The sequence below is a fragment of the Pyxicephalus adspersus genome, chromosome 7 (genome assembly GCF_032062135.1).
Source record: "Pyxicephalus adspersus chromosome 7, UCB_Pads_2.0, whole genome shotgun sequence".
In the NCBI taxonomy this organism is placed as follows: Eukaryota; Metazoa; Chordata; class Amphibia; order Anura; family Pyxicephalidae; genus Pyxicephalus; species Pyxicephalus adspersus.
Genome location: NC_092864.1, coordinates 34,931,373 through 34,953,424, shown reverse-complemented (window position 1 = coordinate 34,953,424; position 22,052 = coordinate 34,931,373). Strand labels below are relative to the sequence as shown.

At 39.5% G+C, this 22,052-nt stretch overlaps 1 protein-coding gene across 1 annotated transcript in view; it reads right to left on the bottom strand.

Moving 5' to 3' along the window:
- The window catches only part of THSD7B (thrombospondin type 1 domain containing 7B), a 313,336-nt gene that overhangs the window by 83,274 nt on the left and 208,010 nt on the right, over positions 1–22,052 (bottom strand). Inside the window, 2 exon segments of the mRNA XM_072418113.1 lie at positions 640–818; positions 15,066–15,329. Of these exon segments, the coding sequence (XP_072274214.1) occupies positions 640–818; positions 15,066–15,329 (443 nt within the window).

Genomic DNA, 22,052 nt, shown 5'->3' with positions numbered 1-22,052 from the left:
TGGAGGCGGTTGCGTCCCACCAGTATCTCCATTATCCAAGGACCTTTCATCATATTGTGACAATGAGCTGTATAATGACTTCATTGTGTGCCGTGATAGACATGTGTGTAACCAATCAGAGGGCAAGACAGGACACTTTTTTCATAGGAAGTGAACCCCCAGGAGTAGGCAAAGGCTATACCAATTTATTTTTCTGTAGTATTAACTGGTGTAATTGGTTCAGTGTTTTTTTCATATATATTGCATTACATTCATTAATCATTAAATATGACCTTTGCAGCGCTGGGTCCCAGGTTCAAATTTTGGCCAAAACACTTTCTGTATGGAGTTTGCAGGTTCTCCCTGTGTTTGTGTGGGTTTCCTCTGGGTACTCCGGTTTCCTCCCAAATTCCAAAAAGATGCAGTTAGGTTGATAGGCTTCCTCCTAAATTGACCTTAGACTGTTAATGACATATGACTATAGTAGGGTCATTAGATTATGAGCTCCTTTGAGGGACAGCTAGTGGCATGACTATGGACTTTGTAAAGCACTGTGTAATATGCCAGCACTATATAAATACAAGTTAATAATATAATGAACTATCATATTTACACTAAAAAACACTATGCAGTGTAATAAATGCTTCAGCAAGAACTCACCTGATTTTTAAGGTCAAGCTTTGGACACGGGCGTCCTCCATTATAAGGTTTTTCTTTGAGGAATTTGGATCGAACCTTCACTCCAGTACCACAGGAGGCACTGCAGGAGGACCAGATGGACCAATCGCTTAACTTGCAATCAAATGGGCAGGGCACTTCACATCTTTCTTCAATGTAACCTGCAAAGACAAATGGCAGAGAGTCCATAACACAAGATTTTACAGGATGATCTTTACAAGATGTTACTAATTAGCATTTACCTATGCTAGGTTTGGGTAGTGTGGAGAAGAATTGCAATCTTTTTAGGTTTATTTGCTGCCCCTATTGGATTTCCCTTGCATGCTTTCCTGGTGACAACACAGTAAGTTAAGAGGAATGACCAGGACACAGACAGCAGAACTCTGGTGGCAGTTCTATCTCTTCAACACTTAAAAAATGTGTTATACTGTATATCCTACATTATAAACTGACCCTAAAATAAATCGAGGAACCCATTTTCAATTAAGCAGGAACAATATTCTGACTTGAGTATAAACCTGGAACATAAAATGCAGTATAACTGCTAACATTTAAAACAGCATAAAGAAAATGCAAAAGCAAATATGTGAAATTCACATAAATGAGTGTTATTACATACATCCATAGTGTGTATTAAAAAGGAAAAAAAATAAAATCACATAATCTCACTTTGTATATTTTTTTTTCCTCCTTTTTACAGGTTAAAGTATTTTGTACTTTTTGGTTGTTAATGATGGGTCAACTGCTGCTAAATAATCTTTTGTACATTATTTATGGCCAGCAGAAAATGTTCCCCCCCAAATAAGTTTGTGACAAACAGTTTGTCTTTGACAGCTCTGACCTTTCAGACCAGAGACAAATACAATTCCAGGACATGGCACTAGGTATCACCCCAGTATAAAGCAATATTCTTTTATAATGGCATTTTGAGGGCAAAAAGAATTCTGATTAATACTCGAGTATATACAGTAATTGCTTTCTGTACCCTTCCAAAAAAAAAAGGATCTTCTCATTTTATGTTTTACAGATCTTGATACAGATACAGATACAGATTTTGTTAAAGGGGAAACTGACCTTATATTTAATACTTCCCCATTCTATGCAAAACTAAAAAAATGGCTTCGTTTTAACTTATGTCTTTATTTTTTTTAAGATTTCTTTCTCTTTCTACACTGAAGCAAATGTGTTAACACTTATGTTGTATAAGTATCTCCTGTATTTCTTTATTCTTAGAATGTATTTTCCCCTTTCTATTGTGAAGTATATTATTTTGTTGTAAAGTTGTGCTTTGGGGGCCATAAACTGTGAATAACATTGTGCAGCATGTCTGAGCTGCCATGGCAGGCTGCTTTGGGCAGGAATTCAGCGGAAACACAGTAAGTATCAGGAGACTTGGCGCTCGCCATGAACGCTATATTCGGGATATATTGCTTAGGTTGCAGCTTGAGACCAAATCACTCAGTTCAGTCATCCAGAAACGCTGAACCACTGCTGTCTTGTAATATTAATAACCCCTTGTCGCTCTGTCAGCACAAAGCTGTTTTAGAGTATCTGTCCCATATGCCATAGAGGCAGCCATTTTTTTTCCACGCACGAAGACAACCGTTGGCTATTTCATTATTTAGGAAAATGTGTTAGAATGGATTTATTTGATCAGACTGTTCACACATTTTCTTTTGGTTGAGCCTATTGATTTGATACTACCCAGAGGCTTAATAACAGTTATAGAAGCTCATGGGGCTTGGGGTAGGAAGGGGGGTCTATTAGGAAACTAAATTGTATAAAAAGGTTTAAGACACGATCAGTGTTATGTCATATTTTATCACAGTTGATTTTCCAAGCTGCTATATAGAATTAGAAGAATGGATCCAATAAAATATAGTTATGAGTCCCTATAACTTAGTGTTTCTCAAACTTTTGAACTTATAAAAGATATTACAAGTGGGAATCCCTTGTAATGTATTTTAGGTCTTCAGGGAATCCCTTCTATAATTACTACATCCAAAGACCACAAAACATTAGTGTAGAAGTCAACTGGAAGAATGTTTTTTACATTGGTGGCCATTGGCAAGAATGTCACCCTTACAGATAGCCAAAAAAAGAATATTGGTGTCAGTTAAAAGGATCTGAGAAGCACAAACTGATCATTGTTCAAGGAACCCCTGGCAACCTCTGAAGGAACCATAAGGTTCCATGGAACCTTGGTTGAGAAACACTACTCTAATTGGTAGTTACGTCACTGGGACTACCGGTTTAAAGACAAGTCTTGAGGAAAAAAAAATTTAGTCAAGAAAGAATCTGTTTCAAAACTGATTATAGGCTAAGGATAACTTCAGGTGGGTGAGGTGTAGGTTCCCAGGTGGCTCTTGATTACCGCCGTGCTTGTTGAAAATGAAAGAGCCCTTTTGTAGTCTTAGAGGATGGTTGGTAGTCAACTGCCCCCATTCATTCAATTGGGCAATTACGATGAGATGTCATTGGAATCATCCACTCGCCAGCTGCTGTTGGAGATTGAGGGTCATTGCGTAGCTGATGACACACTTTTCCTGGCTGTCACTGACAGCACTAAACCTCCCCATCCGACTATTAGGAACATATTCTTACTATGTCAGTTATGACATTGTGGTCACAAGCAAGATGAAGGCTTCATTGGCAAAATAAAGGAAAAATGACACATTTAGGCCTCATCAGCATCTGGAGAAACATTTGTTTCTTATTCTACAAGTACAGTGTTAAAAAATTTTAAACAAATACAAATTTTGCACCTTTGGTAAACTATAGTCCACTGCAATGTGGACTGGACAGATTGGCCAGTCTACCATTGGCCCTTGTCTCAGGTTTTATGTTTTTTTTGCTTTGAATTTATTTTTATCTATATAGCCGTATATCCTAACCTCATTTCAGAAAAACACTGCCTGCAAAAAAGACTTGCTTTTCACCATGCCTCTTGCTGCGAGGACCCAGCTGGAGAAAATTACGTTTGTGCTTTTCTTCCTCTGTGTGTAATAGCTAAGCAGGTGTGAGCCAAGAGAGGAGTAAAGTTACCATGAAAAGATTTGAGGACTTTGCCCTGTGATTTGCTATTATTTCTGTACAGACCTGGGAGTTAGCAAAAAAAATCATGTGATCCTCTTTTTTTGAATTTTATTAAATGGGAGAAATTAGAAAAACAAAATATACTCCATAATCCCTAAGGATGTAAAACACCCCCAATGCTGGTGTTAACCAGAGACTGAAATCTTTGCTAGTCTTGGAGTTTTAGAAACGGCCTTCTTCTTCTTACATAGTTAGTTAGGTTTAATGAAGACATAAATCTATCAAGTTCAATCACATGTGAAATAAACACATCCAAGATAAAAAAACCTTTAGACATATTTGATCGAAAGGAAGGCAAAAGAAAAAAATATCTGGTACAATTCGAGAAAAAAGAGAAAAACAAATCCTTCCGGATCCCTTGAGATAATCATATGTTCCCTGTAACAACAGTCTCTGTTATCTTTACTTTAAAGCCTTAATACCCAGTTATATGCTGTGCTTCTAGAAAAGCATCTAGATTTTTCTTAAAACAATCTTTAGTATTTTTTTAAACTACTTCCTGAGGGATCTGATTCCACATTTTCACAGACCTTACAGTGAAGAATCCCTTCCTTATCCAGAGCTTAAACTTCTTTTCCTCCAGACGCAAAGAGTGCCCTCTTGTTCTTTGTAATGATCTCAAATGAATAATCGGGAGGGGAGTTCTCTATATGGACCATTTATATATTTATACAGGGTGATCATATCCCCCCTTAAACGTCTCTTCACAAGAGAAAATAGATTCAGTTTAGCTAATCTCTCCTCATAGCTGAGCTCCTCCATTCCTTTTATTAGTTTAGTTGCCCTTCTCTGCACTGTCTCCAATTCCACAATGTCCTTTTTGTGAACTGGTGCCCAAAACTGGACTGCATATTCCAGATGTGGTCTAACCAATGCTTTGTACAGGGGCAGGATAATGTCTCCATCTCTGCAGTCTATTCCTCTTTTTAAATACTAGAAAGTATTTTGATAGCTTTAGATATTGTGGCTTGGTATTGCATGCTATTATTAAAAAGGACCTTTTTAAAAAAAAAAAAGCAGCACCTCCCCTTTATGTCTTGATCACCACAGAGATGAAGACTGGATGGGAGCACAAAGCACATACATAATGCATCCCGGGAGGCGTCACTAAGAAGAAAGAGATGTCGATCTAATGAATGTGCAGAGAGATCGACTCTCTTTTTTATTTTACCTTCACGGGAGGCTATGTCACCCAATCTCGCACCTGCGCAGTGGGAGATCAAGTGAGGTAGCAAGAAGACCAGAAAAGAGGATGAAAGATGGCAGCTCCCGGCGCTTGCTCAGTGCCAGAACGAAGAGAAGTTTTGAGATGATGCGGGACCAGATTGAGGGAAGGTCCAGCGCAATTGAGGGAATTGTGTGATTTCCATTTCTGACTCACCCAAATGTATTCCCTCTAGACAATATGAACAATGCATGTTGTTACCCCCAAGTGCAAGTCCAAGTTTTTTTAAAAAAGGTCTGCTTTAATAACAGCATGCAATACCAAGCTGCAATATCTAAAGCTAGCAAAATACTTTCTTGTATTGAAAAAGGAATGGACTACAGAAACTAGTACTTTAGAGAATTCAATATTATAATATAATTTGTCTAATGTTTGATTTACAAATAAAATTTTAACATAGAGAAGCATTTATTACACAGAATTACAAGCGTATTTGGGAAATTTTATAATATATGATTTTTTGGAAGACAAAAAAACTTTATAACTGTAAAAATATAAATATTAAATAGAAAAAATCGACTAAGTACAGACTTGTGGGGGGAACTGATGTTCCCATGCAGCCATCAGTGGCCTGCACCATGTCAGCAGCTCAACCACCTGCACTGCTGCCCTAGTTCCCAAAGAACTTTTTACAGCAAGTGGTACTGAGCTGCCCTACTGCCATCCCTTTTCAATTCTCAACAGGCTGCCACGGGTGAGAGGCTACATATCTGAGGAAAATGTTCAGGAACATGAGAAAGCGGTAACCGCATTGAAACCTTACCACCAATATAGAAATAGCATATACCATATACCCCAACCATTATTTGTTTGGTTTGATTCACATTTAATTGCATGAGAAGTCCATATGTTTTTGTAATAAAAAATGGGAGAGTTAGCCACTCTACCATTGCAACTAGAAAATAAGAGGAAATATAAAATTTGGAGTTTTAGGAGCAATAGGTAAGGGAAAATTCTCCAATGTGCTAGGTCCCAGTGATCAGATCTTTGTATCTGGACATACTAAGTAAGGGTTCAGTTTAGATTTTGGTTGCCCTTGGGAAGGGGGAACAAATAACAGGATTTGGATAGATAAATGTAGTTTTGTTTTCTGGCACAGGAATGGAAACCTAGGGTGCAGCTCATCCGTGACAGCCAAAGAGATTTTTTCCCATAAAGATTTCTGGTCAAGAAGGGCACAGCAAGAAGAACAAATGTGAAAAGAGAGAAATAATGATATATCACTCAGGGAAATGAAGACTCCGTCGCAAACAAGTTAGAAAATGGAGCTTTAATGCCTCTGAGTGATAAGCAGAGCTAAAACCCATAAAATGCCACATTGACTTTTGTTTTTGTCAGGGATGACTGGTGTGTATAGAAGCTCAGTATGAGCCAGATTTCCCTATTAATTGTAAGAATAAAAGAAACCTGCAATAAGATAAAGGTTCCTTGTACAGAAGAATCCATTTCCTGCAAGACCCTTTCTGCACACCATTTTATCTTTATTTTCCTTTCTCTGTTTAATTGGCCTTTGTAAAGTGCTGGAGCGCATTGTCCCTGCGTGAGCTGTAAGCTTTCTATGAGTGCCACTTGTGCCGCAGGAGTGACAGGTAATAACCAGAGTGAGCATGCCGCGTTTCTCTGCTCTCTGACCTGCGTCGCGGGAGAAAGCTCTAACACCTCCCTAGAAACCGCTTGCAGCAGTAAAAGCATTCAATGGCTTTCTGATGGCGATAATACTATGGCATTGACTGGGCCCTATAATGAACAGAAACTACTGTTTAGAACTTAAAACGATCTCTTACAGGAAAGTATATAGTTGTGTCTAAGAGAGGGTTTATCTTCTGCAAAAAGGGAAAAAAAAAGAACAAACAATGATTGTACAGAAAATAAATTTACGTTATTCATGGATGTTAAGGGTATTCAAAGCCTACAAACAATATTGTAGATGGGTATTGAAATGATAGCTGGGTAGTGACAGTATGATACGGAGATGATACGGAGATGTAGATCAGGCACTTCTAGAAGTACTATCTATGTGATAAGTATTTTGCCATGGGATTTTTGGCAATGAAGAGGATTTGGATGAAGTCGTGCCAACTTTGCCTTTAGGGCAGTAACATAGGAAGAGGGGATGCAAATTGCAACTGTGGCCCCATCGTGACTGCCACTTAGAATATGTTGGAAAATGCAGCCCCTGTTTCTCAATGTTGGGCCATCTACCCATCTGTAACTGCAGTACTGCTTCTGCCCACCTGAATCCTGAAAGACTCTGATCCCCATGTCTAGTTTAGCTAAGGATAGGAAATTCCTTCACTCTGAACCATCACTGAATAGTTACGTATAAGGGAGGGTGGGGAGATCTGCACAGAGGGGGGCTGTATTGTGTGGTCTGTGCTGATTGCTAGGCTGAGAAAGAAGATGGTAGGGGGTTTTAGACTAGAATTGTATTGGGGGGGCTGTTGGAGTAGAACTGTACTGTAGGGATTTGGGGCTAATGGGGGAGATCTGTACTGGGTTGATTTGGAGCTGTTGGGAAATATCTGTGCTATGAGGGGATTTGGGTTTGTGGTGGAGAAGGTGTCTTGCTAAGTGGGTGTCATGCTTGGCTTTACTCTGTACACTATACGGGGAGGACATGGCCACCACTGTGCCACCTATGCATGCTGATGATATCCAGAGGGTTAAATGGTAGTGGAACCTTTACTAATAATTTGCACTGGGGCCTATCTACCAAAATAGATTAACAAGTCATGGCCAACGACGGCTCAGTAACAAAATAAAGAAACCACTTATTGTTTTTGTGTTACCTGCTCACCTGTAATGCCAAAGAATTTTAGTCGCTAGTGAGAGAACAGCGAACGTATGATATCTGGATGTTCTGGCTACCATGGGAGCAAATCCATAGGAAAAGGTCATTACTAATGGTGAAACTGTCAAGCTGTAATCAGTCTGGTCAGTTTGACACCAACCTTACAGTGCTGCTCCTTTTCCACCTAGGATAATTTAACCCACTTCCTGTGTCAAGGTTCTGCCACCATGCTGGGCTCACAAAGGGAACATGGGGGAATTTAGGTCTAGGTTTGTCTCCACATTGCAGAATTTAGGTTCTGCCCACCATTGGAGAAGAGAGGGAGTAATGAGGATCTGTAACATTATTGTAAGTATCCTAGTTCAATTACATATGAGATAAGCTCAGTAAGATCGCCCCTGGAATCAATGTGTTGGGCATGCAGGCATGGCCACTCACAGTACAGAAAAAATACTGAATCATTAAGGCAAAAAGTGTGCAAGTCCAGTTTTACCAATCTACCAATGCAGAGGGCTGGGGAAGCTGATCCTAAAGTATATAATCTTATTGCTCTATTTGTATTTTGAAAAATATAGCTTTGTATAGCTTGAAATGATATCTCTACGGGGAGGCTGACATACTGACCTGAGAAGTAATTGCTTGTTTTATCTGAACGCACATCTCTGAGTCAGCTTGGATCTATCAGGGTTCAATAAACATATAATGCTCTCTCTAGGTGGGCTCGTTCATACCAGTGGACTTGCACTCTCTCACATATATATAAATCTGGTCACCATCTCATATACTGTAAGCTTTAGAATGTTGATGTAATTAAGTTTTTTTTACCTTTTTAAACCTGTAGCTGTCAAAAATATGATAATGATAATCCTACCATGAAGGTCCTTGTTCAGGCAACTGGAAGCAGTGATAACATTCACAAGTAATGTTGAGCCTCCATAATCAAAAAAACTGATAACCAATGAATGATGGGGGCAGGCCAGGGACGGTCAAGCTGAAGGTAAAGGAGGATGAGATGAAAGTGGACATCCTCCAGCCTAGGAAAGGGGTGGGCTCTATTGGACGTGCTGCAGCTTCTAACGCCTATGTTTAGCAGCTCACCATGTGCAGTGAAATCAAAAGAAGCCACTTTAGTACAGGATAGGAGCCTGTAAAACTGTGGAAGACTGAAGAAGAGGCTGGAGCTTGGCTATTTTGCAGATATAAAAAGCCAGACAACTGTCTTCATACAGACCCCTAAAATTTTTACAGGACCTCAACAACTCAACTGTTGGTGCTAAACACCTGCGGAAAATGATAACACAATGGCTGACACTCTTTACATACAGACCAGCTCAGAAAAAACCCATTGTGTGCTCCATTCACTCCTCGCTGACCCTTAAAAAATAAACACGTTTTATCTCCTGGTAACAGTACATCAGCCTTACTATACTTACCCTGTACAATTATCTCCATCCAGCTTTAACCACATCCATTTTATAATGGATGCATCTCGTGTAAGCTGAAGGGCTGAATCACCTTATCTCTGGCATTACAGAAGCACAGCTACTGGATAAATTAAACAGGATTATCTTGAATGGCGAGTTAACCTGAGCGATATGATCTGGTCGGGCCCCGTGGTAACAAAATAAAACCATTTATATGGGAGCAACAAATAGTTCTAGTGGTCTTGTTTATAAAAATGGAAAGGGCACAGGAGACAATGGGATTTTGTGTTCAAGTTGCATCTTTGAAATGTCATAAAATTACATTTTCAGAGTACTGAACATGATAAGTGTTGTTTTACTGGGTTTTGTTATTAAAGGGGAAATGAGTCTATTGAGAAAACACATCTTCAGTTACTGCAACAATTATATAAAAAACATTTCTGTTGGATTTTCATTGGGGCATAAGAAGGTTGAGACACATGGATGTCATGTTCAACCAAAAATAAGTACATTAAAAAAAGCCTTGGAACCTGCCATTGGCGTAGCTACAGACCTGTGGGCCCTGATGCAGAATTTGGATCTGGGTTTCTCTTCTGTGGGAACTCTGAATCATTAATTTTGACAAGGCTCATACTATTTAGGGCAAGTTCCTTCACATCAGGAGCATGTCTTTATATCAGTTTTATTTTTCACATTAAAAGAACCTCTTTATATCTGTGTCACCCCTTTGCTTCTGGTTACATTGAAACTCTTTTCCTTTACCATGAAAATTACCCTTTCATATCAGAATTCTTCCATCACATCAGACTCCACTTGTATAAGAGCTTTGTTTTTTACATCAAAGTCTCCTCCTAAATTAGATATTCTCTTTATGACAGAGTCCCCCCATTATGTCAGAATCTCCCTCTTTATATGAGAGTCCCATCTCTACATAAGCACCCCACTTTCAGGAGCTGCTATGGTCTTCTCTTGCCAGGCTCTGACATATGTCATCTTCTAATACTGAGCCAAGAGGAAGAAGAAGCCAATGGTAGAAGATCCCTTTTTCCAGCCCTGTGTACAACATTGAGTAGCCAGGTATTGGTCTTGAGAAGGGCTCCTAGAGGCTCTTTGGTGAAAGGACTTGTTCTGCCTAATGACTTTTGCAACCCCGGTTCCTAAGCCAGTGACTTTCTCCAAATGGAAAAACATTGAACTCTGATCCCCTAAGGTAATTGAATACTCCCCGGATCATAACCCCAGTGGTGTTATTCCCCAAAAATAAAACTAACCAGATATGTTGTGTACATTTAAAAATACATCCAACATTTTTCTTTAAACAAGTTACAAAGTTGGCTTAAAGCTCCTGGGGAATTTTATTCTATATGTTCACAGTTCATATTTTAAAGAACTTTCTTTGTGTGTAGAGGTTATGCCTCATTTTCTTCAGAAGCTCTTTTGTATTGGTTCAATAATGAATAAATAGTGCCCCCACAGGTATACTAACCTATTCTGAGGCAATGATTCACTATAAGCTCATCCTTTGATTAATTCAGTGCTGCCCTTTCTCCAAGCAGTTTTGAACCCCTTTCCTTTAAGTCTGGAGCAATAAGTAACTGCCACCATGCCTGCTACAGGAGAATGTTCTACAGAAAGCCCCACATCGCATAATTTAGCTCCTGCCCACCATGGATAGTAGGTTAGAGAAAATATTACCTGTGATGTAAAGTAATTATAGCAGAAGTCCTTCAAAAAAGTTAAGTAGGAGAACCAGAGCCTGGATTTTGCCTTTTAAGTGAACAATTTTGCACCAAGCTGCACCGGGTTTAACATATGGACCACGTACGTATTTTTAGAGGTTGATCACATTTTCCTTTGGAAAATATAGTCCGTTTAATTGTCCTCATATTTGTCTTTCTCCTAGCCCTTTCCAGTTTTTCAACATTATATTCAGTTCCTCATTTTCACTATTGTCTTTCTTATTCAGATTCAAGAAAAGTGGTAAGTATCCCAGTTCAATGACTTTTTATATAGGCTCATTATGCATGCCCGTGGAATCAAGAAATTGGACATACAGGCATGACCACACTCCTTCTGCATCTTGAAGACAATTAGACAATCCTGCAAGTTCAGTTCTACCAATCTGCAGAGGGCAGGAGCATAATTTGGTGGGCATTGCAGCTTCTCCCACTGACCGTTTGTAATGCTATATCATATTTTATCATTTTCATAAAAGCAGCACAAGAAAAAAAGAATAGCAGTGTTTAGGTGCAGTCAGTGTTTATCAAGCTTCTGGAATATCTCCAAATTTAGAACGTACACTGCAGTGACAAATTGGTGTGTTGTTGTATTGCACACCATAAAGAGAGAAGTCAGCGCTGTACTAAGTTGTACTGAGTGAGCTCACAGATGGATAATCAGAAATGATGGTATCATTAAAAACCATCACAATTCCGAGACCTGCAGTGTGAGGCATGACTCCACATTATAGGACCCTGCTGACAACTGCACTGGAATGAAGCTGAAACTGCTATTTCTGGAACCAATCGTCTGGAACTAAGTAAATGTTACTTTGCATTCTATTTAATTTCAGGTCTCCTGTTGTTATTCACTAGATCTATATTATGAGGTTTGTATGGAGACTGCCTGGAATACTTATTCAAAATAATTCAGCCTTTTAAAAACTCTATTACGCATCACAGCTTTAAAAGCTGAACTGAACCCCACACATGGTTGGATTAAGAGTTTTTTTTTCCTTTTTTAGAAGAAGCAACATCCCTTTGTATTACGGTTAATGATATGAGATGCATATGTAGATTTTTATATTAGAACACACCTATCTTTCTGTAAACCTTGAGACATTTGTTGTCCCTGTATATGATACACTAGTGGTTTCTCTTTTGTGGAACAAATTATGCAAGTTGTTTTTTATTTAATTTTGAAATTGTTAATGCTTGTTTTAAAATAAATAGTTTTAACCATTAACTTGATATATTTTTATGTCATTGTTTTCGATGTAGTACTATAATAATCCTGTTAGTTTTTTTGCCTGCATTGCTAGAATAAATGTAGGTACATAGTTTACTGACCACTATACGAAATCATACACAAGTGCAGGAGTTACATCATTGGTGGCCAGTACATAGAAAAAAGGAGAAATTTGTGTCCCAAAAAATTGGCTGTGCAGTAGATGGTATTTGCAATGCCTCTGGGCCTACCAGAAAAAAAAACAGTACATTAGTAGGCAAGTGTGCATTAGTACATTAGTAGGCAATGTAAAAAAGAGAGGATATCCCAATAGCCCTTTCCTGTCTAGATGCTACCTAAATACTGATGGTATGTTTTTTTGTATATAAACTGTAAAAAATGGGCCTGATTAATTAAAGCTCTCCAAGGCTGGAGGAGATACACTTTCATCAGTGAAGCTGGGTGATCCAGCGAACCTGGAATAGATTTCTTTAATGTCATTTGCTATTTGTTAGCAAGTGTTTTGAATCCTGGTTCAGATCCATTCCAAGTTTGCTGGATTACTCTGCTTCACTGATGAAAGCATATCCTCTTCAGCCTTGGAAAGCTTTAAAAAATGCAGTCAATGCATTTTGCATGTAAGAAGTCAGGTATGACATATGGACAACGGCCTCAGTTTATAGGTTTTTAATAAATAAGACATATATGTAAAAGCTGAACCCCAAGCACAAACGTTTTCATATAAGTAAATAAAAGAACACATATCCAGATCTAAATGCCTTTGCAAAACCAGATGATACCTAAAAGCAGCAATGACATTGTCACTGTGCTGCACGCAGCCTCTGCGGGGAGTTGTGATCGGGTTTCAGCAGGTCCTCCCACTGCAGGTCACCTTCAGAGGAGGCAGGTACAAGACTAGTTAGCCTGCACAAGAAGAGAATGCAGCAGTGATAGGTCTACATCGCAGAAAGTTCCAGTACAGAAGTAGTGTGCTGGTGTTATTTTATCATTATTTACTGTAAAGATCCAGATGGTTTGCCTATTACTGTAAAATCATTTTGGGGCTCCATTCTGAATGAACGGTACTGATGGCCACTGATCATTTATAACTGCAAAGCATGGGTGTCCAATACAAATCAATAAAAAGGAACAGGGATACCTATTTAGGAACATATATATATATATATATATATATATATATATATATATATTCATATTGGAAGAAGGGACACGGGGAATAGGAATACTAAGAAATAGTGCAATAAAACTGCACTTAACCTTGATGCAGATAAAATTAACATTGATACAATAAAACAAACATAGCAAAAAACAAGAACCGGCAATGCTATTCTTTAAAATAACAATGATTTTACACTTACTGTGTAACTGATCAACTATAATATTTCAGATAAGTCAAACAGCTCATGGCTACATTCACAAGAGATGCAACAAATGTGGACAAGCTGGAAAAGCTCTGAACACAAGTATCTAAAGACCATTATCACCAGGAAGAGGTTTTACAGTAAGTTAGACAACCACTTCAACAAATTCAGAGAGACAGAAAGACCGCTTTATTGCCTATGTGCAGAGTGTAAGATTTACTCCTGTCAGCTCTGCCTGGATATGTGGCCGCCTCACCGATGTCTCATCTTGTTATTCTTGATGTAAAACCTGATAGGTGACAAAATACAGAACTCTTTGCTTTTGCAGGTTTGGGTGGAAATTATTTTATGACAGGGTCACTTTAAAAGACCTTGTTACCAACCTAAAAAGTTGCAGGTAAAAACACTGAAAAATTAGGCATGGTAAATGCGTACTTGCCATGTTTTCCTTTCCATAAATTACTTTATTCACTAGCAAAGTTCCTTTGAACTTGTTAGAAAAAGTTGACTTCCCTAGCACTGTCCTCTGCCTTCTTGCCTGCCCTTTAGTCCAATTACCCTTTGTGGTGGCACAGCTTCTTCATACACTTTCATTTATTGACTCTGCAAACAACTCCTTACTAAAAATACTGCTGTTAGTGAAATACTAAAAATGGAAGACCCAGAGCCAATAAAACACATATTAGGCGAAGGGGATGCATAACAGGGTGACAAAGACCTTCAGGGGCGGGAGGGGTTGAAGAAGGTGCTAGAAAGGGGGAGGTAGTTAGAGATGATTTGTTGGTAGGCGGAGATAGGTAGGGTTAAGTAGGTTTTAGGAAGGCCAGGGCAGAGGGTGGGCCATGGTCAATTAGTGCAGGCAGGGAGAAAAGTTCCCTTCCACCCTCCCTTAATATTGATATGGTGACGCTGTGATTGGTTAGTGTGTGTGTGCTGGCGGCTAGGTTTCTAGAAGGCGGTGGTTTTAAAGGTGCTGGAGAGTGGGGAGGAACCTGTCTATGGTATGGGTATCTGTTTCGGTAAAATGATGGTGGTGAATTGGTATTTTGTTCAGGCCAGGGGATAAAGTTTGTGAATGACTGATATTGATGCCTGAGTCAGGTGACCCTAGTTAAGTGTGCAGATCCTGGATCTCAAGCACTTGATTTGGATATCCCTGCTATAGCATGTGATTTGAGTGACTCATTTTAATCTGCTTTGACTGCTATCATACAATATGGCACAAATTTGCCTTTTGGATGTCTACACAAGTGGGCTTTTATGGGTAAATAACATGCATATAAAACCTTTTCAAAAGATTTAGTTGAAACTCATAGCTTGATGCCAAGTTCCCTTTAACTAAAGCATTATGATGTGAATAATGTTATTACAATAGTCACATTTTGTTCTTGGTTTATGACTCAGAACTTATCCAGAACGATTCTTAATTTCTACACTTGTCCTGAAGAAATATTAGCAATCCACATAACTATTCCCCAGCCTTAACAATTAAAATCACTTGGTGCTAAGTGTCTGTTTCATAAATAATTCATGCTCTTCCTTACCGGAACGACTGCAGAGACTGGGCTCTACAATCTTGCCAGTTAAGTCATAACAGGCGATTGCACGCAGTCGAACGCCTTCACCGCAGCCTTTCATGTCTCTGCAAGCTTTTACTCCCAGCTGCATTTCATTTCTTCCATCTCGAATTATGCAGTCCGACCAATTTCCATACGGCTGAGATTTATATACTTCACAGGCGCAAGCCTCAGTCTCCGCTAAGGGGTAAAGCTCGCTGTTCTGACATCTGTCTCGCTTCTTGCTTCTCCCTGTAATGAGATTGGCATCGTTATTTTAAATCTGGAATAATATGGACACCCACAAGTCTTATGTCAGCAAAGGTAAAAATAAAAGACCTTATTTAAAGGGGTTTTCCACTTTCCCAATGTGTGAAAAACCCACTCTATCCCCATGACGATTGTTGGGGGTTGCGGCAGGGTTTAGGTTTCTGTTTTTCTGAAGGCAGCTCTGAGGCAAATTGGGCACTAAGAGCTGCTTCGTCTTGTTGAGGAGAAGTCTTACTACCCTGTAAACTTATAGGAAACAATTGGTTTTCCAAGACTCGAGCTCTAGAATATCAAAAAAGGCAGAGACCCCCATATTTACCATCCATAGGTCTGCCTTTAGAGATCCTGACAACTTATTGGCTTAGCTATCTCCGGCATTGCCACATCCTGTTCCAATGAGGTCCCATCAATCGAAACTCTTTTATAGCAAACTAGACAGAATAACGGCAATATACGGGTAACTTGGCCAAAGGCGTCATCACATGTAGAGCCCAATTCTCCTTCATTCCCAGGGAATATCCTGCTTTGAAGATCAAATCCCTCTGTTCATTTTTCCTCTTTACTTTTTACATTTTTTGACCTGATGAATAGATTTACATAAAAACCTATACTATCTTATACTACAAACAACACTTCACCCAACCTCTAAATGAATGCATTGGTTATTTCCAAAAAAACAATATAGGAAAGCTCTTGTTGGGTTGAACCAATCATTTTTACTTGGTCCTGGTCCATGGTATGGGGGACATGGTGGGAGTTAGTCCTTTGCCTTCTTACTTTGGCTGAAATGTGTTCCTTTTTTCTCTCTTGAAAAGTTGTGACATATGTTTTAGCTACCTTTCCTGTCCAGGAAAAAAGCTGTTTAGCACCTAGGGAGCCAGAATCCAGACTCAATTATTCTTAAACAGTTATTTCAAACTCAAAAACCAAGCGTTGGAAAGTATAAATATGGCACACTGAAGGTCCTCTCTCTATTGCAGTGTTTCCCAATAAGGGTTCCTTCAGAGGTTGCTAGTAATGGTTCCTTGAGTAATGACCAAACTGTAAGGGTGACATTCTTCCCACTGGCCAGCAATGTAAGAGACATTCTTCCCAATGACTACCACACTAATGTAGTGTGAGCTGTGGTTATAATAATTATAGCAGTTTATTATTATTGTTTTAAGAGTTCTATTCTCAAAAAAGGCCACTCTATTGGTTGTTGGTTTAACAAAAGTCAAACAAAGATCCAGCAACACCATTAGGGTTTCAAAGTTATTTTAGTTTAGGGGTTATTGGGCAGACGAACCATAGCTTTAGCCTGATTGTGCTGTACATGTGCAACTACAGTCGGTGAACATTTTCTGCACCTTAGCCTGGGAACGAATACTGGTTACATCGAGCCCAGTGTTCTCCCCAGAATTCTTTTTCAGCTGGGTGGGGGGAAACTGTAGCCGGGTGGTAAAAAAAAGTGGGCGGGTTAGACACTGCAAAATTGGAGCTCCTAGTTTGTTATGCCATATGTATCCAGTAACCCCTGCTAATTGTGTCAGTGTTTTGCCTACCCCTTATACTTTGTTCCAACTTTCTAATGCCTGGCTTGTTAGAATAAACAATTTTTCCATTTTTTTTTGTATTATGCACTAACAGTCCAGTGCTGTGTATTTTAATCCAACTCCCTACAGTTCCATGTTTTAACAGTGTGATCCCATGTAGTAGTGTAATATTGTGATCAATGTGGCTTAACAAATTAGGCTTAGTCCACATTAGCAGTAAAAAAAAATGCTCCTTCCGAGTGACTACTTGGCAACTGCTGGGCACCTGGGATTGGTAACCTGTGATAACTGCTGGGCACCTGGGATTGGTAACCTGTGATAACTGATGGGCACCTGGGATTGGTAACCTGTGATAACTGCTAGGCACCTGGGATTGGTAACAGGCGGTAAGTCCTGAGCTTTTCAGGCATAGCAGTTTTTCAAGCAGCAGTGGTTCCTGGCGAGAGGAAAGTGGGGGGCAAACCCAGCAAATGCAATCTTACTGCCAGTGTGAATTCAGCCTACATTCAGATGTGACCTCCTAGCGCTATACCTAGGTAACACAAAGAGCATCATGCATGTGATCGCAGATGGGGGTAGGACAGCCAGTGCCCTCCTCTCATCACTGCCAAAAACAAAAACTTCTTGTGAAATCCACCTGCAGTGTGATAGCTGTGTGTGTAAAGTCTGCTTGTCAGATTCTGCAGCCTAACAACTCATTGTGTTCAGTCCTTTAGATCTCCTAAATTGTTGGTTTTAATTACCTAAAATGTTTAGGGTACACAGGGGAATCTCATAGCTAGTAAGAACCAACATTTCCTATTTTAATTTCAAGAATTTCAAAATATGGGGATCACGAGTTTAAAAACTTGTGGAAATTGAACATTTGGGTTGCTGTTCTAAAAGAAAGTGCACCTAGAAGCCCAAAATTGAAAATGCAGATTATGGACCCCTGGGACCACTTACATAGCAAGAAGCATTGGGGTGGGGCCCCTAAATATGTTACCTACCTTTCACCAAACTATAACTGTAATACTATGCTGCCCTTTCTGCTTCTGTTCTTTGAATCCCAATTTATCTAGAATGGGGAGGTGCAGGAAACTGAAAATGTAGGTGTAAGTGGGGAACAGATGTGTAAAACCCCTAAAATTTCATTCACATGACATCATTAGAACATAAAAACCTCTGCCCATCAAACTGTCCGCTTCCCTACCTTGAACCCCAATTTCTCTAGAACAGAGTGGTGCAGATAAACACAATCAAAAGTGTAAGTGAGAGACACTTGTGGCTAACACCCCCCAAACTTTCATCTCCATGACATCATTACATAAAGTCTGCCCATCAAAACACGCTGCCCTATTACACATGCCTGTACCCTATCAGTACCTCAACCCCAATTTTGTTTTGATGGACAGATTTTTTTATGTTCTAACGATGCCATTGTGAAAAAACCTTAGGGGGTGTTATCCACAGACGTTCAACACACATTTTCAGTTTCCTACACCTCACCTCACACCATTCCAGAAAAATCGGAGTGTTAGAAGTGGGCAGTAATGTGTAAAAGGGCAGTGCGTTTGCAATAATACATTTTCAGCTTTGTACACCCCACCTTTCTAGGGATATTGGGGTTCAAAGAAGAGAAGCAGATGGGGTAACATAATATGACAGTTATAGATTTGTGAGAGATAAGTATTAATTTTGGGGCCCTTCCCCAATGCTCCTTTCTATGTAAGTGGCCCGAGGGTCCCCAATTTGCATTTTTAATTTAGGACTCCAAGGCACACTTGCTTTTAGTACTGCAACCCCAATGTTGTATTTTCACAAGATTTTACAATTCTGATCCCCATATCATGAAATTTGTAGAAGCTGCGGTGCTGAAATTGTGAATGGTGCTAACCATAAGTATTCCCTGTGCACCCTGAAAATTACAAGTCATTATGGCGTACAGCATAGGGGATATGAAGGTTTATACACAGAGAGAGGTAAAGCTGAGGAATGTGACATGCAGCATTTATACACACACTGCTCTGATGATGTCATTACACACGCCCACTGGGCGGGAACATTGTTTGCATGATGTTTTTTTTGTCCAAAAGACTCAGCACAACTATGAGAGGGGGAGGGGCAGCCTGTGTCCTGATCTCCTCATAGCTGTGCTGTGCTCGCCGCACTCCGTCCGGCTCTAATCAGCAATCATCTCTTATCAGCGGAGAACAGAGCGAGCAGAGCAGCCTCTCCGTTGTCCGTTCAGAGCTGCTGAAAATGTGCTGGGCGGAATAATCACAGCAGGTGGGCGGCCTGCACCCCCAAAAACGGTCTGGGGAGAACTTTGGGGCCTGATTTATTAAAACTATACAAGACTGGAGAGCATACGCTTTCAACAATGAACCTGGGTGATACAAAAAACCTGAAATGGATCTGGTTCAGGTTTGAAAACATTTGCTAGCAAATGACTTTAAGGAATCTATTTCAGGTTTGCTGGATCACCCAGGTTCACTGATGAAAGTCTAAATATTTCAGCCTTGGAGAACCAAATGAGGCCCATCATTCCAGCCTCATCAACCAAAAACAACAACGTTCGCAAACCTCCAAAAAGGACCAAGTGATTCTGCCAAGGGAACTGGGAGAGGTGTCTAACTTTTTAATCTCCATACACTCTCCTGTACATTTACCAAAAACTGTGCAAAATGAGAGCTCGCTTTAACAATTTATTAAAGCTGAACATTACACAAGCTGATGCCATATGTAAATGAGGTTGATCCTTGGGGGCGGGTCTATAACATCCTGCACTCACAGTTTGAATAAAGCTGGAAACAAAGAACAACTAGCATCAAAAAGTGATTACTGAGAGGGATGCAGAGGAGATGAATATTATTGTCTAAACTGCTTTTTTCTTGCTGGGAAAAATTTAAAAATATATATATTTACCCAAAGTCCAATTGTTTCCTTTTAAATTATGTTTCAGATTCAGTGAGTTGCAACCAACAAAGATTACTGGGGAAATAGGATATATATTCTCTGAGAAAACAGCAGTGAATAATACAGATTTATTCACTGAAGAGTTGGAAAACATTTTCCCACTAAAACATGGGAATAACCAGCAATACATCACAGAACAGAACTGTGTGTCATCATTGTGCTTCCATAATATGGAGGTTATATACATTATTTATGAACCTCAATTACACACTGGGAATAAAACAATTACTCTACCTCTGTTTCCAATAAACATTTCAAACCTTATCTACAATTCCCTGCGTCCCCCTTGGTTTCTTTATATTGCTCTAATAGGAATCCATGCAATTTAAAACAAAAACAAAGATATTTTCTTCCTACGGATGACTTCAGCCTCAAAGCGTATTAAAGTGAACCAGTCACAGCTAAACCTATTCAATAACCTGAATATTTAGACTTCAGTGTAACTCTGCAGGATTTCTTATGTTTCTTATTAAACTTTTCATTATTAATTACTGATTCTGATGCTTCAGTTTGTGTTGAGCAAGGACAGAGGTCACCTGAATTCTGCCTTGTAATTTGGCAACCTTATAGAGTGCCCAATAAGAAGTTGGGAGACAACATAAGTCTGAACCTTGAAAAATATTTTACCACTAAGATTCAGCATATATTTATGTTTCAGTCAAGCTGTGCTTGTTTGAAATACAGAGACGGAAAAAGAAAATGAATCAAAAGAATCACGTAAATGAACAGTAGGGAATTACCGGCATAAACTGTATCAGCTTTTATTTGCAGTTTATTTGAAAATTATTAAAACCAGATATTAGTCTGGGTTTGAGCTTTTGCCATTGTACAGCGCTCTACAAGTAGCAATCACAGCAGTAAATTAGGTAATCAAAAAAAGGTGCTGGTCTCTCATATATTCTGAACTAGTTTTGAGGGCGTACCTTCTTCTTCAGGGGTTGAAGGACAAACCATTGGAACTTTTTGCAGACGTTAAGGTGGTCATGCATAATCATGTAGAAACAACCATGAATTCAAACAATTGCTTACTGGATGACATCCTTGGGTAAGCAAAGATGTAAAAAGATGGATTCTTTAGAGTTGCTGCCAGTATAGTTTCTTCAAAGTAAAACAAATTAACCAGCTTTCTTTCTTATGCCATATGCCCCATGCAGTTTGTCATCACAGTAACAAGGCATGGCATTGATCTCAGTAACTCAGGATTTCCACTTTAGTAGATAAGCTAACCTAAAACTGCTAATAGGAAAATTTATCAAGCATAAGCAATTTAATATCACTGTAATGTGATGATCACATGATGAGAAGTATTGGGTTGCCAGAGAAGCCCATACTCATTAGGGGAACATATGGGCAAAGGTCATCAGGGGAACATGTGGGCACAGGTCATGGGAAGAACATGTGGGCACAGGCCATTGGGGTATCTTGTGGGCACAGGCCATGGGAAGAACATGTGGGCACAGGCCACCAGGGGCTACGTGTGGGCACAGGCCATCAGGGGCAACATGTAAGCACAGGCCATTAGGGTCAACACAGGCCATCAGGGGAATATTTTGGCACAGGACATCAGGAGAATAAGTGGACATAGGCCAAAAAGAGAACTGGTGGACACAGGCCCATGAGTTTCCAAAACATTAACCTACCAGATGGCAGAACATTTTACACCATTTCCTGGTTTTGGAACTTGTTTTGTATAGGTAGGTCTGTGCCCAGTATTTAAGTTTCTGGCACCACAGACCAGGCACAACTTGAATGCAATATAGGAAAACATCACATGTAAAAGGTTATGACTCTTCAGTCTCTCACCTATCCCCAACACTTTTACAGTTAACCTTATCTTTTGCCCTAACCGTAAAAAGCCATTCAGATTGTGGTGTCCTGGTATGTTATATCAATGCACATTTGTTAATTAATGTTGTTAAATCATAGTAATGTAGTGCTTCATAATGCATATGCTTTGGAGCTACTTTATGTTAGTGCATTGGGATGCCATTTAAATCAGCTTAGATTTGATAACGAGAGTCACACTAATGCAACGCTAGAAAAGTGTGGTTTAGCTAACATGCACCTCTTTCCATGAAAAAATGCATCCAATGATGATCTATCAGAATAAATACCGTATTTTCAGGTATATAGGGCGACTGGGCGTGTAAGACGACCCCCCACTCTAACCACTCATTTGGGGGTCGTGTTATATGCCCAGTATTGTACTGTT